Source organism: Mus pahari, chromosome 8, assembly GCF_900095145.1.
Source record: "Mus pahari chromosome 8, PAHARI_EIJ_v1.1, whole genome shotgun sequence".
Classification (NCBI taxonomy): Eukaryota; Metazoa; Chordata; class Mammalia; order Rodentia; family Muridae; genus Mus; species Mus pahari.
This window is the reverse complement of record NC_034597.1, coordinates 22189947-22211302: the sequence shown is the minus strand read 5'-3', so window position 1 is coordinate 22211302 and position 21356 is coordinate 22189947. Positions and strand designations below refer to the sequence as shown.

Here is a 21356-nt window from a genome sequence, read left to right as displayed (position 1 = left end):
AGAGTTTCTCTTTCTCTTCTGTCTTCGGACAGTCCCCGTGACAAACAAAACTCACCAGAGCCCAGATGAGACAAAGCCTGGCCTTGAGTAACAGATATTGTTTTATGTCTCTCATCTGTGACAAAATAATTTTAAGGAAACGCCAAGAAGGCGTGGTGGCAGGCGCAGGAGGCACCCACAGTCAGACAGCGAGCTCATGAGTGCCTGGACTTAGCTCAGGTTTTCCTTGGTATTCAATCGAGAAGCCCAGCTCCTGAAACAGTACCACCCAATTTAAAGTGGGACTTCCTGATTTGATTAGCCTAATATAGATAATCCCTTGTAAGCATGCCCAGAGGTTAACCTAAATCTAGATATCATATCACAGGTATTCCCAGAGGCTTGTCTCTTCAGTGATTCTAGATCCATAATCAGAAGTAATTGTCACAAGTTTATCCCTGTCAACCTGGCACCCGAACATATCACTTTTAGGATATACCCTTCTACTCCTTTGTTCTCATAGGTTCATAGGCATCTCAATGCAAAATGCATTCAGCATAATTTGAAAAATCCCCGTAGTCTTTTTGTATTGACACAATTTACAAGTCCAAAGTCTAAGACTCTGGGCAATTTCTTAACTGTGAACTCCTAGAAAAATAAAAAGTGAGCCACATGCTTCTAGTGTTTGCTGGTACACAAGTAAACACCCCCATTCTACAGGGGGGAGAGTGGGGTTACGGGAATGACTGGGCCGAAGCAAGACTGAATGAAACTTGGAAGGGGAAACACCAAGTCCTGGAGTTACATGTAGAGCGTCTGTGAATCACTGGGTGCTAAGGAGTCTAGGCAGCCATGCCTCCCCAGCTGCAGCACATACAACCGCTCTCTCGAGTCAGACCCACCCCACACATGCAGATTTCCTCAGCAGACAGCTCAAGGCTTGGGCACCTCCATATCCTGGAGTCTCCATTGCAACTAAGGCTTCACTCTCAGAGCTTCAGACTGGTTTCTCAGGGCCACCTTGCAGGGACTCTGACCTGCCACACAGGCCTAAAGAGATTTCTGTCAACTTGGATCTTTTATGCCTGCAAAAACAGCAACAGTTCCACTGAGATTGAAACACTCCACCCTGCAGGGAATCTCATTAAGTCAAGAAGTAAACAACTCAAAAATAGCTTTAGGAAGTCCCTGAAACTGACCAGATTTACTAGGACCCTTCTTTTCCAAGAGTATATGTCTTAACTGCTGTTAACACTGCTAGGATGTGTTAGTTTCTGTGAAGAGATACCATGATCAAAGCAACTCTTATAAAAGAACGAATTTAATTGGGGGCTTGCTTACAGCTTTAGAAAGTTAGTTTACTATCATCACAGATGGAAGTAGTCAGGCATGGCTCTGGAGCTGGACCTGAGAGCTTTACATCCTGACCCACAGGCCGGAGACAGAGAGAGGGAGTGACATTGGGCTTGGCCTGGTGTGGGCTATTAAACCATCAAACTCCACCCAAATTGACACACTTCTTCCAACAAGGTCACACCTTTCAATCCTTCACAAACAGTCCCTGGTGACCAAGCATTCAAATATATGAGCCTATGAGGTCACTATCTTTTAAACCACCATAGTATGTGTAAACAGTAAAAGCTACTTAGAGTCATCTTAGACAAGATAGACTGGAAGAAGCAGAGACTCATTGAACAGCCTGGAAGAGAAAGGACACTCCCACCCTATTGAATGCCTGCAGGCTGTGCCCTGTGTTCCAGATTTCTAGCTGCTGTGAGATGCCACCAAAGCCAGGGTAGCCTTTGGCAATGCAGCTGCTTTTGAGTTATTTCTGCTCTTATAAAAATTGCCTTTCACATATTCCTGTAAGTAACCCCAATAAAACTCATTGGTTCACCAAGTTGGACTTAGGTGGCAGCCTTTCCTTGGCTTGTCATGACCTATCTATCTGGAGTGAGTAGATTTTATGATTGCGCGTGTATGCGTGTGTGTTTTGTGTTGTGTTTCCTCACAAAAGTCTGTCACACAACAGATTCTGTGATAAAAATACCCTGACAAAACAATTTAAGTCAGAAAGTATTTATTTTTAGCTTACAATTCAAAGAGCACCCGGGTAGGCATGGTGGCAGGAATAGGAGGTGGCTGGTCACATTGCAACCCAAGTCAGGAAGCAGAAACCAAGGAGCTCTTGTACTCAGCTCATTTTCATTTTCCTCAGTCCTGGTTCCCAGCTAATGGAATGGTACATCCACAGCTAATGTGGGGTCTTCCCTCTCTAATCTAGATAATCCTTGACAAGTACCCTGAGAGGCTTGCCTCTTCAGTGACCCTAGATCTCGTCAAGTTCACAATTTTAGCATCATAGATGCTGAGCTCGAAGGCTACCCCAGGTTGGGGAACACAGAGTCCTTGAACAACAAGTCCATCCACTCTCCGTGGAAGGAGAGATCAATTTACCTTTCAAGGCATTCTGGGAAAACAGGAATGTCAACAGACTGGGCCAGCCTGCTCAGCTTCCCCTTCTGAGGAGTGGGCGGGGACAAGCCTAGGGATAACAGAGTCTTTCTAATTTTGCATGATTCTAGTTTTCTCCAAATTCGTGGCCATCCTTCTTCTTCTTCTTTTTTTTTTTTTTTTTAAAAAAAGATTTATTTATTTATTATATGTAAGTACACTGTAGCTATCTTTAGACACACCAGAAGAGGGCATCAGATCCTATTACAGATGGTTGTGAGCCACCATGTGGTTGCTGGGATTTGAACTCAGGACCTTTGGAAGAGCAGTCAGTACTCTTAACCGCTGAGCCATCTCTCCAGCCCCATGGCCATCCTTCTTTTTTTATTTTTTTTATTTTATTTATTTTTTTTTTTTTTTAAAGATTTATTTATTTATTTATTATATTTAAGTACACTGTAGCTGTCTTCAGACACTCCAGAAGAGGGAGTCAGATCTTGTTAAGGATGGTTGTAAGCCACCATGTGGTTCCTGGGATTTGAACTCTGCACCTTTGGAAGAGCAGTCGGGTGCTCTTACCCGCTGAGCCATCTCACCAGCCCATGGCCATCCTTCTTAAGCATCCATAAAATTCCTATTTCAAGTTTTCCCTGTCCCCACACTCAGAGCATCTAGATGGGAGGCAGGAAAGGATCCACAGATAGCTGTGAGCACCAGAGGAGCCACTGAGAGGCAGGCTTCCTCCAACCCCAGCCTGCTGAAATGACCTTGTGACTGGGACATGCCCAGCTCTAAGAGAGAGGCCTGATTTTGAGGGCTCTTCTCTCTACATCAGGTGTTGGTGGTTTTGTTAAAACAGGTAGATGCTGCCCAGCTGGGGGTCTCTCAGCAGCGGCCACTGCCACCTCAGCAGCATCTGGGCTGACTTGGTAACCCTGTCATTGTTGCTCTGAGTCTCCTGCCACTTCTAATCATTAGGCTAAGCCTTTCTGCAGCTCACCCCACCTCTCCGTGTCTGCTTTCAGCCATCTCTCTGTAGCCAGAGCTCCGCACGTCTGACAGGCATGCCCAAGCTCATAGGCATGCCCAGATCTTTCAGCAGAGAACACGGTGCCATCCATACGGCAGCTAGCCTCAGCTCAGATAGACAAGGGTTTACTCTGCTCAGCACATGGAGGGTACTCAGAGAAGTCACATCATGGTGAGCATGAGGCATCTGTCCTGAAGAGGCCAGAGGTGGTGGGACCCTGGTGTGGCTCGGGAGGTCCCAGCCTTCATGCAGAAAGCACCAAGAGTGAACCAGGGTACACAGTGAGCAAATTAAGGTTTGTCTCTATCCAGGAAGGGACAGTCCAGCATAAGGTGACAGGATGGACTCCCAGAGCATCTGTTGGGACTGGAGAAATGACTCAATGATAAAGAACCTATACTACTCTTGAAGAGAACCTGAGTCTGTCTGCAGCACCTATGTTAGGGTCAGGCACCTATACTCACATACACATATACCCCACTGACAAATGGACACACACACATAAATAAAATAAAATATATCTTATAAAAAAGAAATATGCTATCATGCTGTGAATGACCACATGACATCCAGAGCTGGGTTTTTGTTTGTTTGGTTTTTTTTTTTTTTTTATTAAGAGCACCTTTTGTCTAATAAGGAAGAGGGAAGCCAGGGCCCTTGGGCTGGCAGAGGGAGATGATACTTGCAGTGAAAGACAGTCACACAGCCAGGGGAGAGACACTGAGAGAAGCAGTTTGGAGTCAGATCCCAGAGGGAGCTAGGCTACAGGGCTCAAGTTGGTTCAGTTCATGGGTCCCTGGCAGACACATTGGGTAATAGAACAAAGGGCTCAGCCATGGGGGGGGTCTAGCTAGAGAGTGGCTGCCTTGTGAGGGCTGGAGCTGGGATCCAGGCCCAGCCTAGAGGCAATGTGGGTGGTAAGGACTAAAACACTGAGCCCTAGCTGCAGAGATGCCAGCTGTTCTAAATGCAGCTCACACCACCCTCACCATCCACACCAGGGAGAGCGGAGGTCACTTGGTTCACACAGCTTCTGCCTTCCCGAGGGCCTCCAGACCTCAGACTATCAGGAGTGCCACCCCAACACTGTTATTGTATCCACTGGGCCCTCTTCACACAGACTCACTGGGTGGTTACTCCACCCGCCCCCAGTTCCCGGAGCTGCTGCCTGCTTCCCGAGCTCTGGCCCCATGGTCCAGGTCGTTGACCCTGCTTGGAAAACACTGGGCTGGCATATATAAAGAAAGCAGGTCAGGCCTGTGTGCTCAGCAATGAGGACTATGTGGTGGCCCTGCCTTGTCTTGGCTCTGCTCTCTGGCTTGGAGACCTCTGGCTTTCCGAGAAGTCCCCTCCGGCTGCTTGGGGTGAGTCGACCTTTATCTGATATCAAGACTTTGAGGGTCATATGGGCAGAAAATTCCCTCCAAGTCTCCTGAGTGAGGGGAGGAGGAAGCTGAGGACTGGACAATGTGCTACTGGGACAGCGTTGGACTCTAGAGAGCCGAAAGCTGCAGATAGGACTGATAAACAAGCATGCTATTTAACAGTTCCCCAAACTCCCAGGCCTCAGTTTTTCCACCTGTCCAATGGGTGATGAATTGTGAACCTCTCATCTTGGTCTACAAAGACCCGCCTTAGGTGCAAAGCAGGTGCAGAGGCCTCTACAAAATGCTAGGTTGAGCCTGATGGGCAGGCAGGATGACTAAAGGGTCCAGAGCAAGGGAGAGCAGAGTGAGAGGCTAAGTGAGTTGGTGGCATACGGAGCAGGAGGCAGCTTAGGATCTTCTGTTCTCCTCCATAGGTGACCTGGTGGCACATCTCTTTCTCCAACTATTTGTTATCCCTCTCTAACACATGGCCTGGAGGGTCCTGTGTCTCTTGAGCCCTGGCCCTAGCCTAGAACCTGTTCCCAGGCCTTTGGTGATCTGGTGCTTGTCCTGACCTCCTTGTTTATCTTTGTGTTTACAGAAACGGAGCCTTCCAGAAGGGGTAAGAACTTCCAGGGGCACACAGACTGGGCGGGGAGGGGGGCAGAATGGAGCCGTTGTCCACTTGCTGAGCGTAACAGCAGCTGCCCCAGAGCTGGAAAACAGCTCATGGCCCCATCTTGGCAGAGCCCCATGTGACCCAAAGACCCTTGGGAAAGAGAACGGTAGCCACGGTCCTCCAGCTTTGTGAGGGTCAGCATGAGGGAGGGGTGTAGTGTTTGGGGGGAGAACCTTCCTTTTACAGGCACTGATCAAGTAATCAAGTTCTTGTTGGCACTCGGCTGTGGGAGGACTGGGAACAGATGGTGAAGCTCGCTGTTACAAAGTATCTAGAGTCTTTCTTCCCCCAGCGTGCCATGCTCTATCACCCCTATTGGAAAGAGGATGTCTGGGCACTTGGCATAGGAAGGAGGTGTGTGTTTGAATAAAAGTACCAAAGGACCTAGGAGGTAGAAAGAGTGAGATGGGAGAAGCTTGTGTACGAAGAGCCATGATGGAGAAAGACTCTTAGGCATAGCTGGAGCTCAGCATATGGGGAGACAAGACTCTCCGAGGAAAACCTAGGGCCAGGTGGAAGAAGAGCTGGGGGAAGGCTTCACTTAGGAGAGGGGCTGGGTCACAGACAAGCTTTTAAAAGATCTGGATGGCTGCAGCCGTGTGCTGATTGCAGCAATAAGAAGGCAGTGCATGAGCATTGTGGCAGTCAACTGAATGTGGGACAAAGGACACTGTCCAGACTCCCAGTGTGGATGACTTGGAGGACTCAGACACCCTGGGACTTCAGAGCCTATGAGGGGGGATTCGGAAGGGAAGCAGCCAGGCTGATGAGTTGATTTCCCAGGATGCAGTTCAGCTAATTACCACCCAGTGATCCTGGCCCACCTCTCCTACAGGTGGTAGATGGCATTGAGGTTTACAGCACCAAGATCAGCTGCAAGGTGACCTCCCGCTTTGCTCACAATGTTGTCACCACAAGGGCTGTCAACCGCGCAGACACGGCCAAGGAGGTGTCCTTTGATGTGGAACTGCCCAAGACAGCCTTCATCACCAACTTCACCTTGTGGGTGTCACCAGAGCTGCTCACTCTTGCTGGGGTGGGGTATGGCGGGGTTCTGGCCAGGTGTGACAGCCCTTTCCGCTACACTCTTGATCTGCAGGACCATTGATGGTGTCACCTACCCTGGGAACGTCAAGGAGAAGGAAGTTGCCCAGAAACAATATGAAAAGGCTGTGTCCCAGGGCAAGACAGCCGGTTTGGTCAAGTGAGTGTGGTTCTTGGGATCTGAGAGAAGAAAGCAACTATGACTGTTGTTATGGTGACCATGTGTATCCCCAGAATATCCCATCTCAAAGCAACTGAGGTTTGGAATAGATAGGGAGGTCTCTAACCTAGGATCTGAGACTTGAACCCAGAGCCAATGAAGGAGGGGTTCCTGAAGTCTTTGTGCTAAGGACTGTCCTGCACTCCTGTCCCTTAGGGCCTCTGGGAGGAAACTGGAGAAGTTCACAGTGTCTGTCAATGTGGCTGCAGGCAGCAAAGTCACCTTCGAGCTAACCTATGAAGAACTGCTCAAGAGAAACAAGGGCAAGTACGAGATGTACCTTAAGGTCCAGCCCAAACAACTGGTCAGACACTTTGAGGTAAGCAGCCATTTCTGCATCCCCTGCTCAGAAAGCCCAGAGAACGGCAGTAGGGTCAAGGTGGGAGAAGGAGGGCATATCTCAGAGCTGAGCCAAGGACACATCTCCAAGTCCCTGTGCTTGGCTGAGAAGGATTGGAAGCAGCACATTGGCTTTAGCTACAACAATTGGGAGCCAAGGGGAGGAGGCTTTAGCGCCAGGACCCTTGGGGACTGTACCACAAAGCACTTCTGAAACACTTGCAACTGGTCTGTTTTAGCTACATCAAGGTTAACAGGAAAAGGAAATAGAAACATTGTGGTTGTGGAACTCAGGATCAATGGCAGACATGATGCAAATGTTTTGTGCCACCACAAGCTTTGAACTTTCCTGGTAGCCACCACTATCATCCGTGAGGCTCCCTGTATCACCACAGACCGTGTCATTTCCCTTGAATGTGTACCAGACCTCTGCACCGTTGCAGCATGACATCTCCTTCATTTGGCCATTTCAGATTGATGCACACATCTTCGAGCCACAGGGCATCAGCATGCTGGATGCTGAAGCCTCATTCATCACTAATGACCTCCTGGGAAGCGCCCTCACCAAGTCCTTCTCAGGGAAAAAGGTGATGTAGATCCCTCTGGGGCTTGGGGTGAAGGGGGTAGACCATCAGCCTTGACTTTTCTGATGGTGGAGGTTGTCTGTCTGATGTTACCGTTCTCCTCTGTCAACTGGGTCATCAGGGCGAGTGCTAATGCTAACCTGCTAGAAGATTTGGGGTCTCAACACTACCAGGACAATGGGGAGACAGGAAGCCATTTATAAAGCCCAGTTCCAGTCTACCCTGGCAAATAAACAGACGGGGGCAGGTTTGCAGATCAAGAAACTGAGGCCAGCTCTGCTGACTCCACATAGAGAGATGGAAGATTTATCTTAGTCAGGGTTTCTATTCCTGGACAGAACATCATGACCAAGGAGCAAGCTGGGGAGGAAAGGGTTTATTCAGCTTACACTTCCACATTGCTGTTCATCACCAAAGGAAGTCAGGATTGGAACTCAAGCAGGTCAGGAAGCAGGAGCTGATGCAGAGGCCATGGAGGAATGTTCCTTACTGGCTTGCTTGCTTGCTTATAGAACCCAAGACTACCAGCCCAGGGATGGCACCACCCACAAGGGGCCCTTCCCCCTTGATCACTAATTGAGAAAATGCCCCACAGCTGGATCTCATGGAGGCATTTCCTCACCTGAAGCTCCTTTCTCTGTGATAACTCCAGCTTGTATCAAGTTGACCCACAAAACCAGCCAGTACAAGAATCAAGAGATTTGGTTTAATTCTCATTCTTGGTGCTGGGCAGTTGACACCAGTCACTGAGCCCCATGCTATTCCAGAGCAGGAGCCCAGTGCCAATGGGAAGTGGATGAGGAAGTATAAAGATCAAACCTCAGCTGTCTAGGCTCTCTAGAGAAACGTTCAAAGAGCTGCTAGCCTCTGGACGCTCCCAGTCTCCTTCACTGGAACACCCCCTTCCCCACTTGCGTCCTTCTGCCCTTTGGGTACCGACTCCCATGCGCAAACCACTCAGCACAAGGTTCTCTCATGTGGGGTAAAACTCCCATGCCCAAGAAACTTCTGGAGCTGAGCTAAAGAGTTAAGATGAAGCAGTCAGAAAGGAGGAGAAAGACTCAATGAAGATGACAGCCTACCCACCCCAGACAGGTTCTGGTCACCCAGGGAGGGAGGTATTCAGAAAGGTGGCGTATGGGAGCAGCTTTATCCAGGAGGAACTGCCTGTTCTTCCTGTCTGCCAGAGGGCCGCCCTTAATAAGCTCAAGGCTCTTCCCTTCTCTCCACAGGGGCACGTGTCTTTCAAGCCCAGCTTAGACCAGCAGCGTTCATGCCCGACCTGTACAGACTCCCTCCTCAACGGTGACTTCACCATCGTCTATGATGTGAACAGAGAGTCTCCAGGGAATGTGCAGGTAGAGGTTGATGGCTCTACCAGGTTTGCTTGCTAATCCATTGTCATGGTGGAGAGAGGCCCAGGATCCTCAGGGGCTTCAGAGGTGGTCCTTCCTCCCGTCTTTAGCACCAGATCCCTTGCACAGCACCTCCTGGAGAGTGGAAATGACAAACGTTTGACTTCTGCTTGCAAGGCAAGGCATTGTTAAACAGGCATTGGCCTCCTCCTCTCTCCCACCCTTGCAGATAGTCAATGGCTACTTTGTGCACTTCTTTGCGCCCCAAGGCCTTCCAGTGGTGCCTAAGAACGTAGTCTTTGTGATTGACGTCAGCGGCTCCATGTCTGGTCGGAAAATCCAGCAGGTTTGTCTTCATCCAGCACCCTCCTAGCACCCGGGGCAGCACTGGGTGTAGAAACATGAGGAGGAAGAGATTTTTTAAAAATTATTATTATTATTTTTTAATAATATCTGCTTATACACCCACATGCCAGAATAGGGCATCAGATCACATTATGGTTCTGAGCCACTATGTGGTTGCTGGGAATTGAACTCAAGACCTTTGGAAGAGCAGCCAGTGCCCTTAACCAATGAGCCATCTCTCCAGCACCGAGATTATTTAATTTTTTAAAAAAGATTTATTTATATGTATTTATTTATTTATATGTAAGTACACTGTAGCTGTCTTCAGACACTCCAGAAGAGGGAGTCAGATCTTGTTACGGATGGTTGTTAGCCACCATGTTGTTGCTGGGATTTGAACTCAGTACCTTCGGAAGAGCAGTCCGTTGCTCTTACCCACTGAGCCATCTCACCAGCCCCTTAATTTTTTTTTTAAGTAGGTAGATTCTAGTATTTCTGGTGGAAAAGGAAGGATCAGACAGAATGTAAGAATATGCAAAGCTTTTACCTACTTGCACAGGGAATTGGGGGCTTGGGCAATGCTAACTCATAAGGATAAGGCTAGTAGGCGCTCCTCTGTCAGCCTAGGCTGGAAGCGACCCGGCTCATTTCTCTTGTGTGTCTTTATGGTCTATTTGTCTTCTTCTTCCCGCAGACCAGGGAAGCCCTTCTTAAAATCCTGGATGACATGAAAGAGGACGACTATCTGAATTTCATTCTCTTCAGCACCGATGTGACCACCTGGAAAGATCACCTAGTTCAAGCCACCCCTGCAAACCTTGAGGAGGCCAGGACATTTGTGAAGAACATCGAAGATCAAAGCAGTGAGCTGGGGGGAGGGGCAGATGTGAATTCCACCAGATCCCTTTTCTTGTGCCCGCAGCCCCTCTCCTTTGTGTCTCTCCCTTGGAATAGACCTCAGACTTGAAGACCAGACAACAGGGTGCCTCCTTGGTGGCCTAGGGAAACCTGTTCTCTGCACTTCTAACCCATCATCCTGGTGCCCACAAGTCTCCTCGTGATAAGGCACAGGGACCCTGCTTCCTATGGAAACCAGACATGACATCTATATCATTTCCTTCCCACTCCTGGTGACTCCACCTGACTGCTTGCCAAATTGTTATGATCGCACATGCTTGGAACCTTTTAGCACCCCTTTGATGCCTGTGCGGAAGTCTATGCTGTTTGTCCACACATGTCAATGTTTTCTGAGTACTTCTGCGTCCAGGATGACACAGTCCTTGGCACAAGAGCAGGGTCTACTGCTTCAGTCTCCTTCAACAGCCTTGTACTCTGGCACCCCAAGGACACATCTCACTCCAATGGTTCTGTCTCTCTGTTGGTGTACAGTGACCAACATCAATGATGGGCTGCTGAGGGGTATTGAAATGCTGAACAAGGCCCGAGAGGACCACGCTGTGCCAGAGAGGAGCACCTCTATCATCATCATGTTGACAGATGGGGATGCCAATACTGGTAAGGGAGAGGGAGGCTTGAGCCCAAGGTGAGGGCCTGCCTGCTTGCCTGCCTGCCTGTGTGTCTGGCTCACTACAAGACCTTGGATGTCTTTTCATGGGGGTTCCCTAGCATCTTGTGAGCCCCTTAAAGGCAGGAACATGCCTATCTGTGTCAAGGCTCCCTACGAGCTCTGCATGTAAAGAGCCAGCTCTTCCCAGCAGAGCCGTGGAGATGATCCCCAACATGAATGGCGCTTTCTACAGGCGAGAGCAGACCTGAAAAGATCCAGGAAAATGTCCGGAATGCCATCGGGGGCAAGTTCCCTTTATATAACCTGGGCTTTGGCAACAATCTGAATTATAATTTCCTGGAGACTCTGGCCCTGGAGAACCATGGGCTTGCCCGGCGCATTTATGAAGATTCTGATGCCAACTTGCAGCTGCAGGTACATTTTACCTCACACGCTATTTCTCAGGCAGCTATTTCCACGTGACGACATCAGGTGTCAGATGGAGCCTCCTGTCCGTTAAAGTGCACCCCTGGCTGCATCTTGTTCTATTCTATATAAAACAGAGCTGCCTCTTCTGCAGGACTGGCAGATCAAACACAGGACATTCTGTTAATGTATTTGTCTCATGAGCAATAAGAAATTTTTATGAAAGCAGGCCCAAACATTCCACAGGACAACGGTTTATTAAGCCTGTCATAAGGAAGACTATGACCACTGACAAGGTGCCTTGAATAACAGAAACGCTGTCTCAGAATCTTAGAGGCTACACGTCTGAGATCAGGTGACAGGGGGTTGGTCCCTCTCTGAGGGAAAGGTCTGCATAAGCTTCAGTTTTTGACTTGTCACAATCCTCTTCTTCTTGGGCCTTCCCATGCATTCTTTTCGTTGTGTGTCTGTATCCAGTTTCCTCTTTTTATAAGGACACAAGGGATACTGGACTAGGGCCCAACTTCATGACATCATTGGATTATCTGTGTAGAGAATTTACCTCCAAATAAGGCTGCACTCTGAGGATTAGGCTGTAGGGAGTTCAGCACAAATCCGACTCATGACAGACACAGATCTTTATTCAATAAAACAGTATTTAAAAATATGTGCTCGCCAGATGTAACTGTGTGCCTCACTCTTCAGTCTGAATCTAGGACCTCCCACTGGTGGTGGACCACACCCCCACATGTAGGGGACCCCAGAGCTTTCCTCCCCTCTGACCACACCCCTTTCTCTGGCTAATATTTCTTTATCTAAAGTTCTGCACCCAGAATTATGTCCTTTCCTTTTGTTCCCTCTAGTCTTCAAGATAGTGGGAACAGCCAGGCAGTGGTGGCACATGCCTTTAATCTCAGCACTCGGGAGGCAGAAGCAGGCAGATCTCTGTGAGTTCAAGGCCAGCCTAGTCTACAGAGAGAGAGAGAGAGAGAGAGAGAGAGAGAGAGAGAGAGAGAGAGAGTTCTAGGACTACACAGACTACACAGAAAATCCCGGTCTTGAAAAATATAATAATAATAATAATAATAATAATAATAATAATAATAATAATAATATAAAAAGAATCTTAACATTTATGGGCTAGAGAGATGGCTCAGCAGTAAAGAGAACTCGCTGCTCTTCCAGAGGTCCTGAGTTCAATTCCCAGCAACCACATGGTGGCTCAGAACCATCTATAATGGGATTGGATGCCCTCTTCTGGTGTGTCTGAAGACAGCTACAGTGTACTCATACAGACAGTGACCTCGTAGGAGACTGTGCCTTCCTAGACACAGCCAGGGCACAGCCAGGACTATTTAGAAATGAAGACCAAGGGAAAGGATCTGTTCAGCCCTTCCAAATGCCACCTCATAGCATTTGTGAGACCAACCTATCCCGGGCTTCTCCATGTCTCCCCTGGGGGGGGGGGTCTGAGGTGACCGGGTCCCTGATCTGACTTACAGGGCTTCTATGAAGAGGTAGCTAATCCACTACTGACCAATGTGGAGGTGGAATACCCCGAGAATGCCATCCTAGACCTCACCAGGAACAGTTACCCCCACTTCTACGATGGCTCTGAGATTGTTGTAGCAGGGCGCCTGGTGGACAGGAACATGGACAACTTCAAGGCAGATGTGAAGGGCCATGGGGTGAGTGGGACAGATGCCTGGGGCATGCTGGGAATATAGGGTCAGCAGTGACAGACCCGAGGCTTCCTGGAGTGGCGTCCTCTGAACCCAGCCACCACAGCTCCACAGTCCAGCTCTCAGGTTCCTCGCTTGCCCCATTTCCCCTCCCAGGCCTTGAATGACCTAACTTTCACAGAGGAGGTAGACATGAAGGAAATGGACGCAGCCCTGAAGGAGCAAGGCTACATTTTTGGGGACTACATTGAGCGACTCTGGGCCTACCTCACTATCGAGCAGCTACTGGAGAAACGGTGAGTTGGCCTACCCTCACCTTGACTGATTGTGTTGAGTAAGACAGCCACCTGCTGAGGAAGGACATCACCGTGAACATTCTTACTGCTCTGCCCCTCCCCTAAGATGATCCCTTGGGTCCCACCCCTCCTGCTTGCCCACTGCCGAAAGCTGAGAGTGCCTCTAGGGCAGGCAAGGGCCTTAGCTTTTTCTCTTCATCAGCACCACCCAGTGATAGGGAGGTTGAAGAGCAGTGATGGGGGCAAGCCCCAACACCCCGAGGCTGTAGCTGAGCACCCTTGAGAGGGTGATGCGTCTACCCCCCACTCCAGTGAGCTCCACTGAGCAGGAGCAAGGATGGGGGCAGTGGGGAGAGGGGAGATGTTCTCTGGCTGCCCCTGGAGATTCTGGTCTGGTTGGGAGTTAGTGGGAAAAGGAAGCAGTCTGGTGTGTTCTGGGCTGACTCTGAGCTGTTCCTCCTTACAGCAAGAATGCCCATGGGGATGAGAAGGAGAACATCACAGCCGAGGCCCTGGATCTGTCCCTCAAGTACCACTTTGTAACCCCACTGACCTCCATGGTGGTGACCAAGCCTGAGGACAATGAGGACCAGACATCCATTGCTGACAAGCCTGGGGAAGGTGGGCACAGGGAGAGAAGGCCAGACTCTGGGATCTTCCCGCTAAGATCCTGGACCCTAGAATCCCAACAGAGGAATTGGCTAGGCTGGGGATGCCAGACCTTTTGAAGAGGGGCATATTTGGAAGTATCTGGAGGGGTATGGAAAGAGTGAAGTGGTTATCAGGGGTATGGGGTGGGGGACAGTAGGAGTCTCTAAGTCTCTCAAGGGATGGAAGCCAAAAGGGCACTCCATCTAGGGACGATTAGTGCTCCTAGCCCCAAATTCAGACCTGTGACAAACTACCAGGGACCTGGGATGTGTGAGAAAAAGAGGCCCTGAGAGCTGGAATCCGAAACCAAACATCTTTAACAAGACCCCAGATTGTACTCACCAGGGGAGCCCCAAATGTGTATAGCAACTTCATGGGGAGCCTGGCACTGAGAGGCACAGTCCCTGTTTTCTAGGGTGTTTGGTTCTAGGGGACACCCTATGAGGACAAAGCTAGCTCTAAGCCAGGCCACAGAGCACTCTCACTGGTTGCAATGTGGCCTTAGTAGCCTATGTCTAATATGGCTTTTCTTCTTTCTCCCTCACTATGACTGCATGTTAGAAGGTAAGCTTCATGTGATGGATGGAGGGAGAGAGTAGGGGAGGGAGGGAGGGAGAAAGGGAGGGAGACAAAAAGGGAGGGAGAGAGGGACTGAAGACAGCTTTCAGACTCACGTCAAGACTCAGGGTTCCCATTAATTAGGTTGAAGATGCCTTCCTTATCTCAAGATGGGCCAATCAATCTGCAAAAAGCAATTAATTTTGATATCTAGCACTTCTACATGACCCCTAGCAACCCATATGCGACTCTTCCAATTCTCATGATGTGAGTGCGCCACGTCCAGAGAGGACTCAGCCAGTAGCTGATCTGGGAACACAGGCCTAGGCACGTGGGCCCGGTGCCCATGCTGACGGTGTCTGGGGCCCAAGGCCCCCCACATTTCTCTCACTGTGAAATCAGAACACTGTACCCCTCTGGCACACTAACATCCGGCAAGACTCAGCCCCTGGCAAGCTACCCACCTGAATCTCTAAGGAGCACAAGTACATTAGGTCACCTTTTCCCCTCAGGAACAACAGACATTGTGGGTCTCACCCTATCCCACCCAGGGACTGAAGAGCTCACAGAGGGCTGTGCACATTGCCCACGAAGGGTAGGCTGACAAAGTGAGAGATTTACATTTTAGCCACATCAAAATATGCTCCTATCGTTTAAATGACATCTGCACTACCAGCAGCTCTGAAAGGGATTTCCTGGGCAAGTCTGCCAATGCTGGCGCCCCGGTGGGGACCAGTAGCCTTCAGGCCAACGGAAAGTACAGGATTGGGAGCTGGGGTAAGCCCTTGACTGTTGCTCATGCCTGCCCTTTGATGTTTTACTAGCCATCGCTGAGGCCTCCACCATGTCCTTCTTGAGTGAGTACACGAGGCTGCACCCAGAGCCTTCCCCGTTCCGGCCCCTCCTGTAGTGTCTCCTCAATCAACCTCTGCCACAGGCCGATTGACCAGGTGTCCTGGGGCGTCTGCATGCTGGTGGAGGGGAGAGAGGGAAGGAAATCATTGGGGGGGGTCAGATTGGGAGAGGTATAAGCCAAATTCCGAATGGAGGCCCCAGACTCCCCCAGGACAGCTTGCTTCGTTCAATCTGGTCTTCCTTTGCTCCGTAGCCAGTCAACCGTCCCGTCTGACCCCCTACTATTATGGTGAGTTGCCTGACTCCCCCCCAGTCAAGGTTCAGGGTTACGGGTGTCTTGCTCCTGCCCACAGGCCCAGGAGTCCTGGGAAGTCCAGGAGGCCAGGGAAGTCTTGTGGCACAGGGTGTCAGCCCATTCTCTGATGTGCTGTCAGTGGATGGGGACCCCCACTTCATCATCCAAGTCCCGGGGAAGAACGACAGCATCTGCTTCAACATCGACGAGAAGCCTGGCACCGTGCTGCGCCTGATTGAGGACCCAGTCACAGGTGAGGTTACAAGCTGGGGTGCTTGTTGTCTGAGAGCCTAGGTGAGTCCATGGACCTGCCCCTCCTGACTCGAGTAATTATCCCTCTTCACATACAGAACACTCTGCACGAGGGAGGAGGGGCCAGCCAAACAGCAAGACCCACTAAGTGCCTAGTGCTATTAGAGACAGACCCACTAAGTGTCTAATGCTATTAGAGAAAGGTAGAGATATGGGAAGCCTGGCTTGTATATTGGGAGCAGTTTTTCTCCCAGCATGCCCCAGGCCCGAAGCTTCTAGCATGGAATTTGGCTCTGGTGTTCCTTTGGGGGTTCTGCCTCTGCTTCCCCTCAGACTGCCTTGCTAAAGAGGAAGACATCCCTACAAGCCATAATGGGTTCAAAAGCCCTCACTAGTCTCTCCTCTTGGCCCACCCTCCTGGCAGGTATCACTGTGACCGGACAGATCATCGGAGATAAGCGAAGTAACGCGTCTTCTGGGACAGGGAAAACGTATTTTGGCAAACTGGGCATTACTAATGCTTGGATGGACTTCCGGGTTGAGGTGACCACGGAGAAGATCATCCTAGGGACTGGGGCCGCCCTGAGCAAGTTCAGTTGGCTAGACACCATCACGGTCACACAGACTGGGTAAGTTTTCTTGTACCTCCAAGGCTGAGGAGAAAGGGAAATGCAGGATTCTCACAAGAGTCACAGGAGAGACTGACAGCCTGAATTCAGATCCCAAAGGGTGGTAACCGTGGGATAGGGCACCAATCCTGAGACCCCCTGCCATAGCCAAAATTTGTAGCTGGATAGTGTGTAGGACTCACTTTGAGGAAAGTCATGACGGCATGAAAGCCTTAGGGGGAAGCCAAGTGCAGAGACGCACACACAGTCCAGTGCTCGGGATCCCTAAGGGCAAGGGATTGCTTGAGGTCACAAGTTTAAGACTGGCCTTGGTAATATAAAAAGGTGCCAGCTCTAAAATTTTATCTGTCGTCATCATCATCATTATCATCATCATCATCATCATCATCAGTATTTCTCCCCCGCCCCTCGCTCCATGCCGCTTACAACACATGTCGTGAGTAAGTCAGAGGACGACTTTGTGAACTCAGTTCTCTTTCCTTCTGCCTGAGTTACGTGGGTTCTGGAGGCTGAACTCAGGCCATCTGGCTTGTGCAGGAAGCACCGTTGTGCAATGAACAATCTCATCAGCCCTTGCAAGAACCCATTCCTAGCCAGACAGGAGGGTTGAGTGTGATTGCAGATACCTTTAATCCCAGCAACTGGGAGACAGAACCAGGATGATCCCAAAAGCTCCAGGTCGGCCTGAGTTACAAGATGAGTTCTGGCCTAGCGTGTGAGCTCACAGAGACCGTGCCTGGAACTCAAACGAGACCTGCATAGTTGAAGCCAGATAAGGTGCCAGCATGGAGGAGGGCAAGTCCTACCCCTCTCCAAGAAACTACTCGAAGTCGATACCCAATGGCAAAGGAAGAATCTGTTTTCTCCAGTGGAATGTCACTGGGTGTAACAACTACGTTCCAGAGCAGCCCACGCCCAGGAGTAGTTGGCCAATGCAAAATAGACTCCGTGGTGTTTTGCTTTATTTTGTTTTTTGTTTTTTGTTTTTTTGTTTTTTGTTTTAAATTCTTTTTTTTTTAGAACTTTTTTTTCTTAGATTTTACTTATTCATTTAATGTATATGAGTACACTGTTAGCTGTCTTCAGATGCACCAGAAGAGGGCATCAGATCCCATTATAGATGGTTGTGAGCCACCATGTGGTTGCTGGGAATTGAACTCAGGACCTTCAGAAGAGCAGTCAGTGCTCTTAACCCCTGAGCCATCTCTCCAGCCCCTACTCTATGTTTTGTTTTACTTTGCTTTTGTGGATTTTTTGTTTTGTAGTCTGTTTTGGTTTGTTTGCTTGTTTGTTTTATTGGTCTTTTGCTTGTTGTGTTTATTTTGGTTTTGTTTTTGTGTATCTATCATCTATCTATCTATCTATCTATCCATCTATCTATCATCTATCTATCTATCTATCTATCTATCTATCTATCTATCTATCTATCTACCTATCTATCATCTATCTATCCATCTATCTATTATCTATCTATCTATCCATCTATCTATTATCTATCTATCTATCTATCTATCTATCTATCTATCTATCTATCCCACTATTCCCATTAGGCTCAGTGAGGGTACAACCTGCCCAGGATCACACAGAGCCTGAGCTGGTCCCAGGCCTATGGGTTTCTAGACCTCTTTCCTGCCCCCAGAAGAACCAAGGTCCACTCTGTAGAGGGCACAGATATTTGTGGTAGTCTTATCTCAACACTGAGGTAGTGTCTAGCATTTGTGTGCCGTCAGGTGACATGCACTTGAGAAGCCTTGCAGAAAAGCCCTTGATTCAAATGGTTAATGCCAAGGCCACATGGCCTCCCCTTCTCTCCTAGGCTGTCTGTAACAATCAACAGGAAAAAAAATATGGTGGTGTCCTTTGGAGATGGGATTAGCTTTGTGATCGTCTTACACCAGGTTTGGAAGAAACATCCAGTTCACCAGGACTTCCTAGGGTTCTACGTGGTGGACAGTCACCGGATGTCAGTACAGACACATGGGCTGCTGGGTATGAAATGCTAAGACCGCTTAGTTACGTTGAAGCACTGGGAATAGATGTGCAAAACTTCAAGCCACCTAGCCACCCATACCTGGTTCACAACATGGCTGTTCAGCCTTGCGCCAGTCCTGAAAAGCCAGTGGCCATGCCCCCCTCCCCCACCCCCTCCCCCTCGACAGACAGAGGCTCACTGTTAATGTTTTCATCCACAGGCCAGTTCTTCCAACCCTTTGACTTTGAAGTGTTTGGCATCCGCCCAGGCTCTGACCCTATGAAACCAGATGCCACAATGGTGGTGAAGAATCATCGGTTGACTGTCACAAGGTGAGGTGGCATCTCTGACACCTTCACCCCACCTAGTACCAAGACAGGAAGAAAGAACCCTCTGTACCATGGCACCCAGGTTGGCAGGCTCGTGTTTTCTCCAGGGTACCCTTATTTCTTTTTGAGGTCTTGGCCCTCTTAGACTCTTCCTAATCAAGGATTAGCTCAAACCTGGCTCCCTCGAGAGAACAATCACACGACTGCATTCTTGACAGAAGAACGCTAGACTCTTCAACCTTAAGCCAGGCATGGTGGCATGTGCCTGCAATCTCAGCCCTTAGAGGTGGAGGTAGGAAGATCAAGAATTCAGGTCCTTGGCTATTTAGCAAGTTCAAGGCCAGCCTAGGCTACAGGAGACCCTGCCTTAAATATTAAAATATCAACTAAAAAATAACATACCAAAAACGTTTCAGGAGTTAGGTGGAGAGATACAGCAAGGTGGTGAAGCACTTACCTGGGACAGATGGGGCCCTGTCCCACTAAAAAGAGTCTCCTTTAACCTTCAGTCCACGATGTCCTCAGACAAGTTGCTCACTCTGTGCCTTACAGCATCTCTTTCTTTTCTCCCAGGGGCTCCCAGAAAGATTACAGGAAGGATGCCAGTGTTGGCACCAAGGTCATCTGCTGGTTTGTCCATAACAACGGAGAAGGGCTAATTGATGGTGTCCATACCGACTATATTGTCCCCAGCTTGTTCTGAGTAACATGCCAGCTGCTGCTGAAGTAGAAGGCCTGGGTTGCCTGGAAAAGGGGCACAGAATGGGGCTTGTGGGAAGGACCGGGACAATAAAGCCCACCATGTAAACCAGAACAACTGTCAGTCTCTGAGAGCCTTCGTGAGCCACCACTCAAGAAACAGGATGGCTGTTAAGAAGGCAACTTCCGGGGGGGTCTCAGATGAGACAAATGTGGGACAGAGTTGGTTGGGGTGACACCTTGGGGAATCCACAACTGATGATGAGCAAAGGATTTCTGAGTCACCAGGAAGGGTGCAGTGGGGTGAGTTTAAAATCCAGGGATGACTTACAGCAGGGGTCAAGAGCTCCTTCTCTCATCGTGGTGACAAGAAGCAGCGTCATGGAGGAAGGGAGGGAGGTTTGAGAGGATATAGTTCATCATGGTAGGACACACATGTAGTTGGAATCCTTGGTCATGTGTAATAGGAGCTTGCCACGTAGGTTCCTCACATTGAAAGATCAGAAGCAGAAACTGGAACGGGAAGCAGGTCTAGTCTAACTCATGAAGACATGCCCCCTTGTGACCACTTCCTCCAGCTAGGCCCCACCCCTTAAAAGTTCTATGACTTCCCCAAACACAGTGCCACTATCTGGTGGACTGAGTGTTTAAACGCTTGGAGGACATCCCATACTTACAATAACATGTTGGCTCACAACTTCAGAAGTCAATGGCTGCTTGGCTCTGACACTGTGTAGTGGCGCAGTCCATCGTGGTAGGAGCATGTACCAGCAGAAGTCTGTTTATTTTATGGTAGCCCAAAAGGAAAAAGAGGCAGGCATGGTGACACATGCCTGTGAGCCAGCAATAGGAAGGCGGAAGCAAGGGAACTGAGGTCAGATCAGGTAATATAGAGAGGTGCTGACCAGCCTGGGCACATACATCTCAAAAACAAAACAAAACAAAACAAAAACAAAAAAGAAAAAGAAAGAAAGAAAGTTAAAAACTGAAGGAGGACCAGAGGAGGAAGGGGGAAGGAGGACAGAGAGATGCAAATGGTGGCTTATTCCTGCAATCCCAGCACTTGGGAGGTAGAGGAATGATGATCAGGAGTTCAAGGCCAGTCTGGGATACAGGAGACCCTGTTTCAGAAAGAGAGTGAAGGAGGTGGGGAGAGGGAGAGAGAATGTGTGTGTGTGTGTGTGTGTGTGTGTGTGTGTGACAGAGAGAGACAGAGACACAGAGAGGGTTCCTTTCAAGGGCATGGCCCTCAGTGGCTCAAGTTCCTTCCTTCTGAGGTTCCATTGCTGCCTCCTAGCCCAACAGGCTTGTGACCAGGCTTTAAGCACATAGGCTTGTGGTGACACTCCAGACGTAAAACATAACACCACTTATCTACTCAACTACCCACCGGGCCATCTACCCACTCACTCCCCTCCATGCATCCAGCCACCCTTGGGGTCATCAGCCAGATGCCCACAGCAAGGGTCTGAGGGAGAGTGCAGCACAGTTCTTATCTTCACAACTGTCACGGTTTGCCTTCAGGAGGACCAGGACTCCACAGATCCTCCTGGCACCTCGTGGTGACCACTTTCTCTCTTCCGATAAACCCAGAGTGCGTTAGGGAGACAGAGGGGTCCCTAGAGAGGAACTTGAAGATATCTCCATTCTGAGTGCTTGGTCTTCTAGGGAGCTTTGTTTGCACAGAGCACAGCTGACTCTTGCTTTACCTGAATCTGTGCACCAGGACATCCCCTTCATCCCTCTGTGCACCAGGACATCCCCTTCATCCCTCTGTGCACCAGGACATCCCCTTCATCCCTCTGTGCA

General features: G+C 49.4%; 1 protein-coding gene across 1 annotated transcript; it reads left to right on the top strand.

The window, feature by feature from the left end:
* Window positions 1-4701: 4701 nt before the first annotated feature.
* Window positions 4702-19662, top strand: Itih3 (inter-alpha-trypsin inhibitor heavy chain 3). The gene is made up of 22 exons (XM_021203537.2): window positions 4702-4827; window positions 5432-5452; window positions 6345-6511; window positions 6609-6713; window positions 6930-7092; window positions 7586-7699; window positions 8929-9054; window positions 9281-9397; window positions 10091-10259; window positions 10786-10911; window positions 11157-11338; window positions 12832-13017; window positions 13168-13307; window positions 13774-13928; window positions 14520-14522; window positions 15341-15373; window positions 15625-15660; window positions 15806-15919; window positions 16343-16547; window positions 18364-18536; window positions 18740-18851; window positions 19422-19662. Exons 1-22 carry the CDS (start codon window positions 4735-4737, stop codon window positions 19549-19551), a joined length of 2670 nt encoding a protein of 889 aa, XP_021059196.1. The 5' UTR covers window positions 4702-4734; the 3' UTR covers window positions 19552-19662.
* The last annotated feature ends 1694 nt before the right edge of the window (window positions 19663-21356 follow it).

What these genes read in the sequence shown, in the direction of transcription:
- Itih3 (XM_021203537.2), top strand. Translation starts at nt 4,735, where the DNA reads ATGAGGACTATGTGGTGGCCCTGCCTTGTCTTGGCTCTGCTCTCTGGC. An exon ending in AGTCCTTCTCAGGGAAAAAG is followed by an intron (nt 7,700 to 8,928) that starts GTGATGTAGATC and finishes TTCTCTCCACAG; the next exon opens with GGGCACGTGTCTTTCAAGCC. An exon ending in CATCGGTTGACTGTCACAAG is followed by an intron (nt 18,852 to 19,421) that starts GTGAGGTGGCAT and finishes CTTTTCTCCCAG; the next exon opens with GGGCTCCCAGAAAGATTACA.